This window comes from Dreissena polymorpha, chromosome 6 (assembly GCF_020536995.1).
Source record: "Dreissena polymorpha isolate Duluth1 chromosome 6, UMN_Dpol_1.0, whole genome shotgun sequence".
NCBI classification, from domain to species: Eukaryota; Metazoa; Mollusca; class Bivalvia; order Myida; family Dreissenidae; genus Dreissena; species Dreissena polymorpha.
Window position 1 is genome coordinate 13,958,638 of NC_068360.1, and position 16,556 is coordinate 13,975,193.

Here is a 16,556-nt window from a genome sequence, read left to right on the forward strand (position 1 = left end):
GTCATGTTGACCTCAGGCATTGTTGTGCTTAATAAATGTGATGCTCCATCTGCTTCAGGCTAGTACCATGCATGCGTTAATCTCCATAATACTATGTGCATTGTGATTTTTCATGAACACAACAGTTCATTTAATAAGAACGTTTCATACGTACATTGAAACAAGATTAAGGGATGGAAATATTAAAAAATATATGTGAATTTTAAAACGGTGATATCAACTTGTTTTTTCGTGACATTACAGTCGAGAATGATACCAGCCATTCATTTGGTACGAGTTTGTACCAACAGTGGCAGTATACAAGTGTCGCAACACTTACACTGTTACTATTTGTGGATATCACGTGACTTTTCAAATTTAAGAACGAGGCTTAACCTGATAACTATCTTTTCCAATGGCAGAAAATATCGATCATTATAGAGAGTTGATTATTATTCTTTTCATTCGTGATTTTCCTCCGCAGTGACACTGGTTACAATAACTGCAAACATACGGATACAGGTGTGTGTATAGTAAATGAATTGATAAGTTATTCTTAGCTTTTAAACACTATAACGCCTAAATAATATTTCAAAGACATACTCTTTAGTACCATAAGTGTAAATTTATAAATTTAATTTCATCTTTATAAAAAAAAATACGAGTTACCTATGAACATAAGAGTAAACGTGGCCTGGTGAATTAACATCGATAATTGCACAAAACAATGTTATAAATTTGCCGTAAATACAATACATAGCATTTTGTAACTGTAATTTTTAAAGGTATGGGTGTTTTGATGTGTCTTATTTTTCATGAACGATCAAACGTGTAAGAAATGAGTTTGAATCAACCATAATACAAAGCACTGTAATGCAAAGTACATACCACTATTTAAATATTAGGCTTATTCATTTTTCCATTGAATAAATTTTCACTTACAGTGAATGGTAATATGGGAGCATTATTATTTACAATGGAAAGAACGGACTTGATGCAAATTGAACATCTATGCACGTATTTTAAATCTCTAAAAAGTGTTTATGGATGATATACATAGTATTTTATATAATAAATATTTATTGTTTGTAATTTTGGAAACATAATTCAACCCCATTGTGGTAAAACAAAAATGCTTGTTGTAATTATGTTTTTTTCCGTTCACTCTTTATAGGACTACGTAATAAAGGTTATCGCTAAATACGTTAAAAGTAAAGCATTTAATCTTTTTTTTAAATGTATTGGTCCTAAGAACTTTTTATTATTATTAAACTGGCTAATAGCTATACTGAATTTATTTTCTCACAATTTGTTTGGACAAATGACCTTCAATTTGTACAATATGTAACATATATATTTAAAGCAACAGATGAGTATTTGGCGTTAAATTACTCCACTAAATGACGACGTAATACTACTACTATGTGCAGACATGGAATTATCATAAACTGTGTGTTTAATAACCAGACATCTACCATTTGTGGTTTATGACACCATGTTTTTATTTAGTATTTGTATTAGTATTTAGTACGTTGAACAATCAAAAACATACTGGAATCAACCGTAAAAATTCAATGATTGTTGAAGTGTTCTCGAACAGTAAGCATCATAGAAAAGCGCCATATGTATATGTTTATTCTTTTTGTAAACTTTGGATAGACAGGCATATTATAGAGTATGTTTGGAGTACATCAAAACAGTATATGTATTTTAAAACAAACCTGAAACTGTTTTCCTTATTGAGAGTTTCTCGTGCATCATTGGGCGTACTACAATCTGTCCAAAAGTCACGTAGGTTTCGGACGACACGAAAATTTGTGGACGGTTTACCTTTAATAACTTTTGTATCGCGACATCATGAAACAAAAAACCGAGGAAAAAGAGGATTTTTGTTCATGTCAGTGTAAGATCGTTTGTTATTACACGAATGATCATAGAAAATATATTTTTACGAGTGGCGCAGCCACGTATGAAAATATTATTTTTCTATCATCACGAGTGAAATAACACACGATCTTACACTGAGATGAACACATTTTCTGTTTCTTTTATGCCCCTTTTTCAAGAAATTAATTAACAGCTGTTTCCCTTTTTGCTGAAAAGTTACCCTTTGTCGGAGTTTCTCCCGTGGCGTTTCACAATACATTTCAAAACACAAAATGACGTCATTAGTGTGACGAAATGACGTCATCATACAAGCGAAATTTCCAGTTAAACTCTTTTACAATGTAAATAAACGGTGAAAAAGCATAAAATAAAAAGAAAATGTGTTGGATTCGGTGGAACGTCGATTTATATATATAATTATTTATGATAATCTACAAATAGAAAAGGAGTTCCGAAAATGTGTTCTTTTCACCGGTGAAACTAACAATTAATTCTTTTCACTGCTGTTATTTCACTGCAGAAATGTCATATTTTATCATTAGGTATAAAAGAAAGCAAAAACACCGAAAAGGCGTATTCATGTAGACTAATAATAAATACAAAGTGGCTTACCGGGTGAAAATATTCGCTACACTTAATGACAAAAACGTGGAAGTAAGTTCGAACCAACCCCACTTAAACCCGGTAAGTTCCCGAATAAGCATCGCACTTAACAGTAGAAACAGATTAAACAGATTGCGCTACCATGCTCAATACATAAACTGTTCATTTTATTGTTATATAAAACACTCACACTTATTACATTTTAATGTAAACATATGATACAATTATAGGTATCACAGAATGCAGAAATATTGTAACTTATTATTAGTTTTAATCCGGAATACATAATTTCATGTGCTCACAAAAAGACTTACACTTGTGCACATGACATAGTTTCATTGTCTCCTACATTTCACACTACGACCAAAATCTGCTGTAAATGTCAAATTATTTATACTGTTGTAGACGCATGGCTAAATATCAGTTCCATTCTATTAAATAGGATCCCTTTATTTGAATAACATAAATTATTATTTTAGTTTACTGTCTTAACTGATCGCTCACGAATATATAAATACAATTTTTCTACTCATATATTTTCAATGATCAAATATAGTGCACATGTTTCGGATGAAAAGCATTTTGAAACACTAAAAGATAAATGCACAGTAATATAAATAGTTCTACAGTGACTTTTTGCAGTACAAACTAATAAAACAATTGAAAATTGACACCACACTTCATACAAGGTTTAATGCTATTTCGTCTGACGAGGATAATATCGATTGATTTTAAATGAATTATATCCGGCAGATATTGCTGTGTACCCTTCATATAACAAACCGGTATTCCAAATTGCGTGGCAATACCAAATCGATTGACCTTCTGTGTATTCATGCTTTTTCAAAAAACTATCAAGGTACATTAATGCTTATACATGTACCCTCGATCCAGGTTTTTGCAAAACCACTTTTTGAAAATACGTGACTGGAATAAAAGTTTTAACACGTTCGAATGGTTTCCACATGCAGGTAAGACGTGTAAACATTATTTTCAAATGAATCTGAAATGCATTGTGTTTTATGATTAAATACGTACATGTTTTTAGTGTTACTTCCGTTATCCAGAACAATATTAACAAGTATTTTTTGTGCTAGTCAATGCATACTTCTGTATACAAATGCGTCGCTGTACGTAATCATAAACACTATCGCGTAAATAACGCAATAAATATACTAAATTATACACATGTTCTGTATTTAAAGGGGCCTTCTCACGTTTTGGTAAATTAACACAATTCAAAAAAGTTTTAGATCCGCACATTTCGTTGTAGTTATGATATTTGTGAGGAAACAGTAATACTGAACATTAACCATGCTCTAAAATATCCATTTTATGCATCTTTTGACGATTTGAAAACCTCAAGATTATAAAGCGTTGATCGCGAAACGGTTGAACAATTTGGAGAGTTCTGTTGGTGTCGTTATATTTTGTGGCACTACGAGGATTGCTCATATAAAGTATAAAATACACCATTCGTTGTATGAGCATGGATGGCCGAGTGGTCTAAGTATTAGACTTTTACTCCAGGGGTCAGTGACAATCTGTGAAAAGGCCCCTTTAAATTCATCAGCCTATGTAGGTATAGAAAATACCCCACTACTTTGAATTGCATTGAAAATTAAAGCTTTCAAAATATATTACACAACCATATGGAGACATACTATTATTTCATGAACATGTAAAGGTATGGAGAGTATCGAGGAATAAGTGGAATACCTCATATGTATATTTGAATACAGGAAAACGGTGTTTACTAATTTATATCAATTATTGCAGTTTCCCGTTTTGACGCTAATCAAGTTGTTATAGAACGACTAAAATGAACTCCATTTTTTTGCGCATATACTCGGCGAACAGACGTCTGACGAAATCATGTTTTTTGAAAAGGCAAATATCTTTTGACAACTTTCTGTGTTTTTATTTAAGGCGACTTTGTTTCTTTTTGCACTAACAGATACGAACTTCAAATATATGCTTAGATACACCTTTGTGTTATTATAAGCTTTTCTTGTTTAACACACACTATTTTAAATAAAACTTTGTTTTATTACATTTTGGGGCGTTCTTTACGAGGGTTCGCACTTTAAACTTTCTTCTCTCTATCTCTTGTGACGCAATCGTACCTTATCATTTGCATGAAATGAATGTTTATTTTCTGAAAATGATATTTTTAGACAGTGTATAAATATATTACATTGACACTAATCTGAATGTTTGGTTTGAATCGATTTACTATCCGGTTACAGTTTTATTTATCACCGCCGTGCATCTAATATTCACGCTTTTCGATTTGTTACAAATGTTTTGTAAATAAACGCTTAACACTCAATTTAAAAAGGAAATGGTTCAATTTCATGAAACCCTTAAGGCACATCCAAACATCCATTGGAAAAATAATGCAAACAAGTTGTTTCATATATTGTATAAAACCTTTATTTATATAAACGACTTAAATCAGCATAATGCATTTTTCACTATAAAGTATACGGTCCATTCAATATTATAAGTGTATATACCGAATGACGTCCGTAGTATTTAAAAATCTCAAGAAGTCGGATTTTTTTAATAATAGTAAAAATAATGTGATTATTTAAAAGCTAAACCACAAAGCAAAAAACGGACGTTTGATAAAAGACTGATCGTAAGTATTGGAAATGCATGCTTAGCGGGGGATAAAAACAAAGCTGACTAATTTTAAATCCTTTAAAAATCACAGACCGCTGTGATTGTTTCTTTTTGAAATTATAATTGTTTAATTAACTGGATCAGCGTTGTTAGTATTATATAAGGACCAGTTTACAAAACTATTAGTCTTGTCTCATCATACTGTAATCGGACAATAACATAGTATGTGCCGGTTTTTTATGCAGAATTAAAGGTCAAGTGAGCGAAGATGTTTATACTAGTTTTAACAATCTTCATTTGAAGACTATATGTTCAATTTGTAAGCATGCTAAATGATCTTTAATTGTTTAAGAAGATTAGTTCATCAATTTTATTGGAACAAATTCATCGTATGGATCTATGAATACGTTCTTGTTTTAAAAAACGAGACCGGAGAATAATCATCGGAATTTTGTGTATAGGTTTTGTGTGGTTATACAAAAATGAAGGATACATCCCATAAATTGTATGTCAACTGCAAACACAACATCGTATAAAAAATCACTACGTAGTTCAGTCATGAATGTCTATAAAAACAACAACAAAATAAACATAAATAAAACAAAAAACTTATTAGGGTGACAGTATTTTATATTACTAAGCCGACAGCCCAATTTAAATTAATATTTCACGTCATTATTTAAGAAATAGTAAACCCCACTGAGGTCTCTATGGCATTATAATGACCAGCCAGGCAGCCACAAACCGTATATGGACCGAAGCCGTAGGCACGAAGTTACTACAGCGTCGCGACGCTCATGCATGACACGCTCATAACGCGCACACAAAGGAAAACAGCTCAAGGCGCACTCGCCTTGATGTCTCTGTTCAGTTGCCGTGTAAACGACGCCCACGTCTTCATCATTCGTAAAGCTACCCAATATCGTTGCTATTGCGCCTCCACAGCGCTATCCCCAGCGCGTCGTGCGAACTTCCAACTTCAGCAGTTTCTTTGAACCTGGATTTCTAGGAGATGTTACAACCGTCGCACACCGTCTTGCCATGGCATTGCTGGCTTCTGCAATTGTCGCCGCGGTGTAACTAGGCTTTGTGGAAGCGTTTGTGAGTCCTTTTGATCTGTATTATCAAGTCTCATTTTACTACGTGCCGTAAATAACATTTTCTTTGCAATGTCTGCCAAATCCTTACATAAACACATGTTTCAATGATACTTTAAACGAAAATCGAAACTGAAACTTAACAATAAATGCTTACAAGCTGCTGGATTTGTGATCAAGCTATTCCTCATAAGATTAGAATAAAGTCACTATACTTTAAAATGCTTCAAATACTGTCTGTTCTTCGGTGTCCCTTTGAACTGATGTCTGTTAGCCAATACATACAATGGTATTGCTATCTGCAAAACCCTTCTCGAAGGACTTGTGGTAGTAAACAAACTCCAGACACCGTCTTTCGAACACTTTGGCACTGCCTAGTCTGCTATAGTCATAGTGTCTTTTGGAGCCATTGTCATCTTGTTGCTACTGACTAAAATTCTTGCTGGAAGAACAGACACTTATTTAGCTAAAGCTTTAAACCATGCTATCTTAACCGCCTTAAGGATTCTTGCAGACTGTGAAACGGTCTTTGAATGACCGTCCTATCACCAGGATATTGTCCAAAAATGCCAAAACTGTCTTCCAGGTAAGTCCTCTCAGTACCAGGTTAACCACTCGACTATTTATAGCTGGCGGATTGTCAGTCCAAATCCGATCCTTACATGTTCAAACCATATTTTGTGATAAAGGAATTCTTTGTGCTGTCTTCATCATCGACCTTAAATTGCAAGTGCGCTGAATTCGCATCGAGTTAAGAAAACCACACATGCCCTGACGCAGCAAACAATCTTCTACTAAAGGCAGTGGAATGGTATACTGCACAGTCGCATTGTTCAGTTCACGATAATAAATACACCAGCGGACTGTACTATCGCGCTTCGATATCAAATCTGGTGATGATGTGCAATCACTTGTTGCCTCTCGTATAACGCCAGCATATAACATTCTTTTCAGGTAAGCTTCCTCTTCACCAGCAAACAAAGCAGGCGTCCGTTGAATCCTTTGATTAACTGGCTTAGCCATTCCAGTGTCCATTGGATGTTCAATGTCATTTAAATTGTCTTGATAATACTCATCTTTGGCAAAAACATCCTGGACATCACACAGTAGTATAGCAAACTATTCGGACTGTTTTTCATTTAAACCAACAATTAACTTTAAGTACACTTCCTGTAAATGGCTATGCAACTCCACTTTTTTGCTTTTTACACTGGCCATGACACATTTCACCTTCACTTACTGCCGAACACATATCATCAGTAGAATGTTCACAAAAGGAATCCTCTAGAAGCTATGGGCACTCAAACGCATTTCAAATGATGGAGCCTTTCTTAAAAAACATGATTATTGTCTGTAGGCTTTATAAAACACACAACTGGGCAATCACGCCATTGCCTACTACCCTTGGCTAAATCAAAGTAGTCGTCTTTGCCTTTGTTCCAAACATTTCTTTTTCATCTGGACATTATGTCACTCTTTAGTCTAACAACAAAATTTGGTGGAACAACTGTGCGTATCACAATCATCACTCTAGAAACAACGAGTTGTCCATTCTTGAACATTGTATTTAGTTGTATATATTTATATGGATAATCAGTGTATTAGATCTCAGATCCAAATCTACTCCCAAATGCGGTCCCAGAAGCATTGCACCACAAACGAGTGCCACATATAACCGCTCTTTGAAAGTCGGGCTGCCTATCTTCATGGTAACAGGGTGAACAATCAATCCCGACACCACTGTACCAGCCAACTTAATATGCATGTATTAAACTTTTTCTGGTTTACGCTTAAATTTATCATACACCATTGTTTATTTCGTTAAACGCTAAACGTTAAACAATTTAGTATTCACGATGTTTTATTGAATTATCGTGTACCATGCAGTACATAGGAATTAATGCATAGTGTTATTTGTTTTATGTACATGTCGTTGTGTATCTTTCCGTTTTAAAGTGAATTGGCACACTTGTTTTCAAACGCTTTGTCAAAGCTTTTGTTATGAATGAATAGCCATTTTTAGCTAGAGGAAAATAGACATAATACGTGTAATATGTTATTGGATAACCTAAATACATATATATTGGACGCCTTTAAACGTGTGTCACTTCCTTATTGTTCGGCAGTTGCAATATTATTGATAATAATGGCAAATGGAGAAAATAACTCACACACACACGTGTGTCATTAGTTATGTTATTTTTAAGGACTTGACAACAGATTTTCGAATTTTGAGAAATGTTACTTAACGTATGGTTTCATAAAATTATACTTTTTGGAATAGTCTTAAATAAAGCTGATGGCAAAATTGTTAACATAAAGTGTTTTTACCTTTAGCGGGATCAGACAATCATACCAGTTGTTTCTTTATACATATTTTCCGAATCGATAAAATCGTTACAGACACATTATTTTTATAATTAACCGATTTCGATTGCCGATTATTAAGCAACGAACCGATATTCTAATATTTTTCGAATAAGGAGTGTTTGTTTGCATATTAGAATGTAATGCATACACTAATTTTTTAATGAATGACATTTCTTGCATAATATAATTTCGCCAAATTGTGAACAAGTCCCTTATATATTCAGATATGTTTTTAGGTGTAATTTTAATAGATCTACACAAATACTATTTAACACCTCAACAACTAAGATTGTGCATTATATATCTACAAGCAATATACACCTTGAAACTCCACTAAGTATGTTCTTGTGATCGCCATTGTAATATATAAAGTGTTGAATACGACAATAATGTGGATAACAGCTTGTCCTAGACAGTTTAATTCTTGCTTAAATAAACATTGTATAAATAAGTGATTACATTGCAATTTAATAGATATTTTCTTGTGTTTCTTTGAAGTTGAAATTGAAATTCTATTGTACTTATGTTTGTTTAGCGAGTTATTTTTGGTTAGGTGTTCGGTTGAACACGCTATTAAACTGCTTTAAACTCACAATTATTTGTATTGATCGTTCCAATGCGATGGCCGCATCTTTGTCTTTATCGATGTGTTTTATGTTTTGCCATGACTCGTCTAAAACTTAATAACAGTGACAGTCCCTCCTGATTTTTTTTTCGGGATTTTGAGTCTTAAACTTAATATTTAGCTGTGCGTCTTGTCTCTCTGTATTGCATATGAAATTGACCCCTTGCCATGAATAAAAACTTGCGGACGGTAGCACTAATATTCAGAAATTTAGTATATTTATCATTGGTGATCATTGCCGTTATTGCTTATTTTTCCTGTTTTTGTATGTATATTGATTCCACAACGTTTCGTTTTCTCTTCATTTGATTGATATTTTTATTTCATTTAAGACTAGTGCTTCAAATTTTATTTTAAGTTTATTGTTTATTATACAAGTTTAAGCAACCAATATGAATGTAATGTTGTTGTTTTTAAATAAAACAACCTGCTGGATAAAATATCTTGTTCTTAGATCTGAGCATTAACTTTTTCAATATTGACATCTGTTTTGATTTGTTTATGAATTCTGCTATTATATTCTCAAAAGTATAATATGTGTTTATCCAATTACTAACATTAATTCAGGTTATCTTACATTCATAGACAATGCTTTCTTTTGGTTTATACTATAATTATAATTATAAAATATGTATTTGTCGTTTATTTTCTGTGTACGTGGACACAACAATATGGTATGGTATTCGGGAAGTTAATTGTTACATACACAATGTCTCACGATTCCACTTTAGATATTTGTTGGGAATTAAACAATATATTTGATTCATATAAATCATATTATGCTTAACTGTCTACGGATTCATTTCTGTCTTGTATGCTACAAAGATGTCGTTTATGTATATATCTGATGCTCGTATATGAGTATATTTCCTAAAGTAAAACGAGAAAATTGCACATCTATCGGAAATGAGTAGATTATGGTTACTTACATGTTGTTTGGATTGCAAACGCTGAATGAACATAATTAATTCATATTCTAACTTACTATACAATAAGCATCCCCTACTTTCATTTAAATAAATTATAGGGTTTAAAACTTTAAGCGGAATATTTATATTTAGTACTGGTAAAGTCACGAGGGGATCAAACCTCTGGCTACTTGTTTTTTTTTATCGCAATAACATTTTTTTACAGACCAATAACTCATTTAATGCAGTTTATGCTTACCAGAACAGGACAGAACAGTACTTTATTCGTTTTCACAGGTTACAAAACAGTGACATTTTGTAATAACATGTGAGCTTATTTATCAGAGAATTAAACACATATCAAACAAACAGTAGTATGTACGATTTCACAAATATCAAACACACAGTAGTGTATACGATAAATCATAGAAGATCATGTGGTAAAGTGGTTGTTATGTGAAGAGTATCAAGTAGAGGGTCAGTAACGAAATGGTTATTACCATTCTGAGTAAAGCTTACAAGGGGTCTTTTGCAATAGTGCAAGTGGACTTTTAAGTATTGATTTAGACACACAAACAAACAAGACATTCAATAACAGTTTGTGCTACATCATTTGTAACGATAAGACGTACCATAAAGGGAATCTTTCCACGAGATGTATCGAACAATATAATAGATAATGTTCTCAAACATACAACTTTCTTTCAACTTAATTTGAGCGGACTAAAGAAGATGCAGTTCATAAACATCTATGGCCTTTCATATAGGATTATTATTCCGCCGTTTTTTCCAAATTCATCGATAGTTATGGTATATTTCAAACGTAGCAATATCGTAAAAATGTTTCGGCAAAGACTGTGATACCAACGTACAAGTGTATTTTCAACGTACAAGTGTCATTGTTTTTAGCTCGATATTTATTTTATTTTCACTTGTGCTTTCATAATTTTAAACTACGGAAAGGCATTTTACTTATAAGTTTAGTATAAAGCAAGAAACATGTTAAATTATGAGAATAGAAACGTTCCGACCTTGATTCAAAATAAATGCAGCAAAATCCGCAAGCATTACTTTAACTTAACCAATTGCTATACGATTGAATTGATAAAACATGGACGAACATATTGATAATAAGTGTGACTGTATAAATCAAATGTGACCGATAACCTACAGTTGTTTTGACATAACAATAGGGCCGGTTATTATTATAATTGTTAGACGATATCAATGTTATTATATTATATAAGTTTGCTTAAAAGCTGAATATGAATTTTAGTTTTAAAAATCTTCTTAAATACAAATTTGAATATCCTACTTCAAAGACTATTGTACTATATTTCAGTATCTTAATCGATAGTGCGCATGCGTAAAGCCGCGTTTGGTGTACTTTTCATGCATAGCGTGTTTCCTACTACTTCTTCTTATTATCCCGCGCCCGTCAAAGAAGTGTCGATGGGGACCACTCTTTTACTGTTATTTATATAAATATTAATGAAGAGTTTATCAAACAAAAGAGACATCCATGTCAACAAACCTTTGAATGTCATACTATTTTTTTAAAGATAATTTTTATAATATAATATCGCATTTACCGCATACCCATATATTAACGCGTGATTATATTTATAGATGATTGGAAAGTTACCAAGTAGAGAACAACTAGCGGTATCTTGTGAAGATTATGCATGATTATTCTCCCTATCTGATAGATAACATTATTACAATAATGTTACACATATTATCAAACTCGCATAATGCCCTAATCTCCAAAGTGAATTAGTTCGGCGATGAAGGTAAGTTTCGATTTATTTACTAGATGCCGGTTTGTAAACATAAAATTAGGGTATGCATACATATAAATAGCATCGATGTATTTAGACAAAACCGTAAAACTCTTCAGAAACAAATTGTGGGTAGATTGATAGTGCAATAACTATAACTTTCTCTACAGTGTTCTACAGTGTTCGGAGTTATTGGCCTTGGTATTTTCCTTGTGCAGAGCCCAGTTAAATTGTGCAATTGAACCGGATCACATCTAATTATTCAAGGGATTCAATTTTTACATAAAATTCAGTTACAGGACTATGAGAGGAAGGGCGGAGTAGAAACACCATAACTCTTTGTAAGATATTTATAGAGAAATGCCCCTTTATTTAATTATTTAAGTTTTTTATGCGAAACAAAAATGTGCGTATAACATTAATGGTAATGCAACTACATCTATCAATAGCAGAAACTGATATTTCTGTTGTTCAATAAATACATGAAACGTGTCTGTTGTTTCCAAATTTGGGGGTTAAGCATGCATTGTTTGGTCAAAACAACACTTAGTTGTACTGGTGATTGTATTTAATGTCATGTTCAGTGCCAGACAGCCAATCATCGTCGCAAACAATGTCATCTATTCTTCTTGATCAACTTACGGAAAAATAGCTTGAAACTGTGCACTCACAAACACATTATATTTGTTTCTGTGTCAAGGTAACGCGGAAAGTAAACCCAGCGTAACGTGGCGGTATAACAAAGTTCCATAGATGTGCTGTTCGTTTTTTACCTGTTTAATGCTTTATATAATAGCGGAATGTACTGTATACCATGGATGTCGATAGTATATTTTTAACCTATTTATTTTTATCTAGATTGCATAGAAAGCCTCAGCTTATTAAACACGCTCTCGAGTCCATTTCCTGGGCCTATAACCAGTACTTGGTGTCTGTGGGGGCGATCTAAAGAACGCTCTCACATCAGAGATCGAACCCGTGTCCTTCCGCTCGCTAGGCGGACACCTTATGCATCACGCCACGGCGACCTGAATCGTCGACAGTTATTTTCAATTGGCATTTTCTTAATCGATTTGATACAATACGTGTTTGTATCTTGAAACTAACAGATACAAAATAAGAATGCAACATTTTATATTTTTGGTTGAGTGTTTCGGTAAAGTGTTGTTTGTGTTCAATTTGAAGTCATCACATTTTATTTAAATGCTTAAGTATTTTTTTAGAATTGTAGTGAAAGCAACATGCAGTTTAACAAATCTTGCTTTCAACTTTTCAGATAAACAATATACAAATCGTTTTATCTTGTCTTATAACGGTCACTGTTGTGCAGTCCGTTGTATTCCTGACTATCACCATATATTGGTCAAGATTCCGGAATGCCAACAACGTCCCCAAGACGTCCCAACTGTGCGCGGATTGTAAGGACCTCGTACCTGAATATGACAACAGTGGTATTATCAGTCAAGTTGAACAGTTCCGAACATATCCTAGCTTGCAATGCTGTGGAGGCACGGAAGATTTTCTTCGTTTGGCTTCTCAAAAGGTTAGGAAAACAGGGCATTAATCAGTAGATTCATTTGTTAGTTCGACAACAGACAAGAGAATAAAATTTCACGTTTCACGCAGTCCCTACAGCTTAATCATGTTATAACTAGTATTTGTTTTGCATTATATTTAATATAAATAAGATACTTGACAACATTTTTATATGTCGTTATTAGGTAATACCTTTTGTACCGAAATGTTTTGAATTTTAATAGGTAACAAAGGATACTTTCTACAGCCGCATACGATATAGTAAGTGATTATAATTAACCTAAGTTATGTTACTTGTTTGTTAATTTATTTATCCATATAATGATTATTCAAAATATAATATTTTCTTATGTGAAATTATTGTTTATCTTATAAAATTTAAATCAAATCACTCGCACTCATTTTTTATAATAGTCAGTTCGATACATTTGAAAAAAAAAACAACAAAAAAACTCTCAATCAACAATTTTCCGTTTTATTTCATACCAAACTGTTTTCAGTGGTAACCGAGTCTGTGTATAGCATGTGTGACTCAGACGTAGATCAGACACCCTACGTACAGGCTGTAGGGATAAGAGGATACAAACCTATTGGAGGTAGGATGCAGCAAAAAAAAACTGTGCATGTTTATTTGTTAATGTTGTTGATAATATCTGCAATTTTTTTCAAACATATAGATATGTGTTTATACATTTAACATACACTTCCAACTTGACGTTTAGAATGACGCAAATGATTAACATTACTAAGATTCAGTTCAATTTTGTAAAAGGTGTGTATATACATTTCATATTCCCCTTTCGAATCGATAATTTACATACAAGGCAAGTTACTTCTTTGTATCGTGCTTATTTGTTCAATTTAGCCCTGAATCTACTTCTATGGAACGAGAACCGTAAGACGGTGACGCAGCCAAGCATTCATCGCATCACACACTTGCATGAAGAGGGTGAAATATTCATCCGACGAGCTGGTTTGTACACAGTGTCAAGCCGACTTTTCCTTCAAGCCAACGTTACGACGCTTGATGGGATATTTTCACACTATATATACGTCTTATCGCATAAATACGGGTCTTGGCGAATGCTGACTGAACGCAAAATGTTGCTGGGTGAGCACACAAAATTCAGCATGATAAACGCAGTCTTTAAACTGGATCTTCATGATAGACTCTCTGTTGCCGTAACAGACATGAAAAACATTGATACAAACAGCGATGATAATGTGTTTTCAGTCCATTTTGCCTAACTGTTACATGTCGAGCCGCGCCTTAATGTAGTAAGTGCGGAAATATAACCACCATTCTCACTCTAACCAGGCATATAATCCATTCACATACATGACAGTATAACACCTTCATGAGTTTGGACTCATCTGATCACTTAAAACTTATTTGTGAGCTCAAGCCTTATCAAGTTGGAAAGAGCACATATCAGGTCAGGAGTTTGCTCGTTTATATTCAGATAATTCAATATACATCTATTGTAAATCATTGTAAATAAGAATATAAATTCTCTGCATAAGCGGTAGCATTCGTATACGTTTATTGAAATGGTATGTACCGTTTGTTTATCTTTATCCTTTAAAAGGTAAAATGCTTTTGCTTGCTGGTTTGCATCTTATAAATGAAATTTTAATTAGCAATTAAATTGAAATGTGTTCTCTATTATTTCTGTTCGATATCAATTGTAGTGAATCCAGGTAAATTTTAAGACTCTGAAATGTTTAGTAAATAACACCAGGTTCGTGGAATTTAACCTCAAATGCTGAGCTTTGACTAGTCCAAAGCAGTGACACCAGTATTATATATTGTCGTTTGTAATATGTTTTGTGTCATATTGGGTGGAAATCGGTTCATATCCATAAATTACGAACCACATGTTACAGTAGGTCTTCTCTCCTCTGAGAGCAGCTGAAGTTTTATTTTACTTATATTTGTTAGTTTAGTTTTTTTTATTCAATAAAGTTTATACCTGCCATTATGTTTTTGCAATGAACTTTCTGTGGCTTGAGTAACCTTGAAGATGACTTGCAAATGTACGTTTGCGAATTCCGCTAAAAACCTGTTTGTACTAGCATAAAAAAAACAACAAAACAAATTTAATAAAAAAACTTTTGTTTGAATGACAGTTTACCTTGTAATGTATTTAAAAAATACATGACTATAAATATTATAAGGTTGTTATTAGAGAATATGTACCCATGTCGTCCTCAGCTATTTATCGAAAGACCAAAACAATTACTACTACCATGCAGCCAACAAAATGGTCTCTGCAACCAAGTTAAAGAAGTATTAACATTTAAAAAACCGTGTCGACTTCTGATTAATTTACTGGTATTCACTCTTGAAAGACAGTGTTAGATAATTTCATTATATTTTTAAATGAAATGCCGCGTAATTGTGTCTGGAACCTCGCATACAAATGTTAGCTGATAATGCTTTTCATACACACAGACGAAAGTAGACGTTTTCGGACAACATGTACACATGTTAACGTAAATGTCCATGTTTGTATTGGTTTTAATACGTTGAAAAATGATGTCATCGTTTTCGCGCGATTTCTTTTACTTAATTTCTTTTGTATTCGCCATGAGCAAAATGATTTTATAGTTTAAGGCGAAAATAAACGATACACCGTTACACCAACTGGGCAGCGAAATGAAAACGAGACGCAAATGTCATCGTATAGTTGTTGAATTTAAAATGTTAAAACATCTAAGGTCGTATGTGTAATGTAGTTAAAATAATAACTTTTGTAGTCGGTGTTTATGCAAATTACAATTATATTTAATATCTACGTGGAAGTTGCTTCTAAATTATTAAAATATGAGACTGTTATCAAGGTAAAAGTATATATATATATATATATATATATATATATATATATATATATATATATATATATATATATATATATATATATATATATATATATATATATATATATGTCATTTAAAAACCGCTGACACTTGTCTGGTTTTATTTACGAATGCATGTTTCGTTTTTATTTATCATCTAATAATATTATATCTTTTAATTCAGAACCTAACAAAATATAAATATAGATATTTAACTATTTTTATATCGATTGTCATGAAAAGTTTAACTATTATAATTCAATTTTATATCAATATGTTTCCC

At 32.8% G+C, this 16,556-nt stretch overlaps 1 protein-coding gene across 2 annotated transcripts; it reads left to right on the forward strand.

The window, feature by feature from the left end:
- Positions 1-3,339: 3,339 nt before the first annotated feature.
- LOC127834350 (uncharacterized) lies at positions 3,340-15,591 on the forward strand. 2 transcript variants are annotated; one of them, XM_052360110.1, is made up of 5 exons: positions 3,340-3,440; positions 13,155-13,421; positions 13,639-13,675; positions 13,915-14,010; positions 14,280-15,591. In XM_052360110.1, exons 1-5 carry the CDS (start codon positions 3,435-3,437, stop codon positions 14,660-14,662), a joined length of 789 nt encoding a protein of 262 aa, XP_052216070.1. In that variant the 5' UTR covers positions 3,340-3,434; the 3' UTR covers positions 14,663-15,591. The 2 variants fall into 2 exon arrangements, with proteins under 2 accessions (XP_052216070.1, XP_052216071.1); XM_052360111.1 differs by lacking the exon at positions 3,340-3,440 and adding an exon at positions 11,765-11,890.
- The last annotated feature ends 965 nt before the right edge of the window (positions 15,592-16,556 follow it).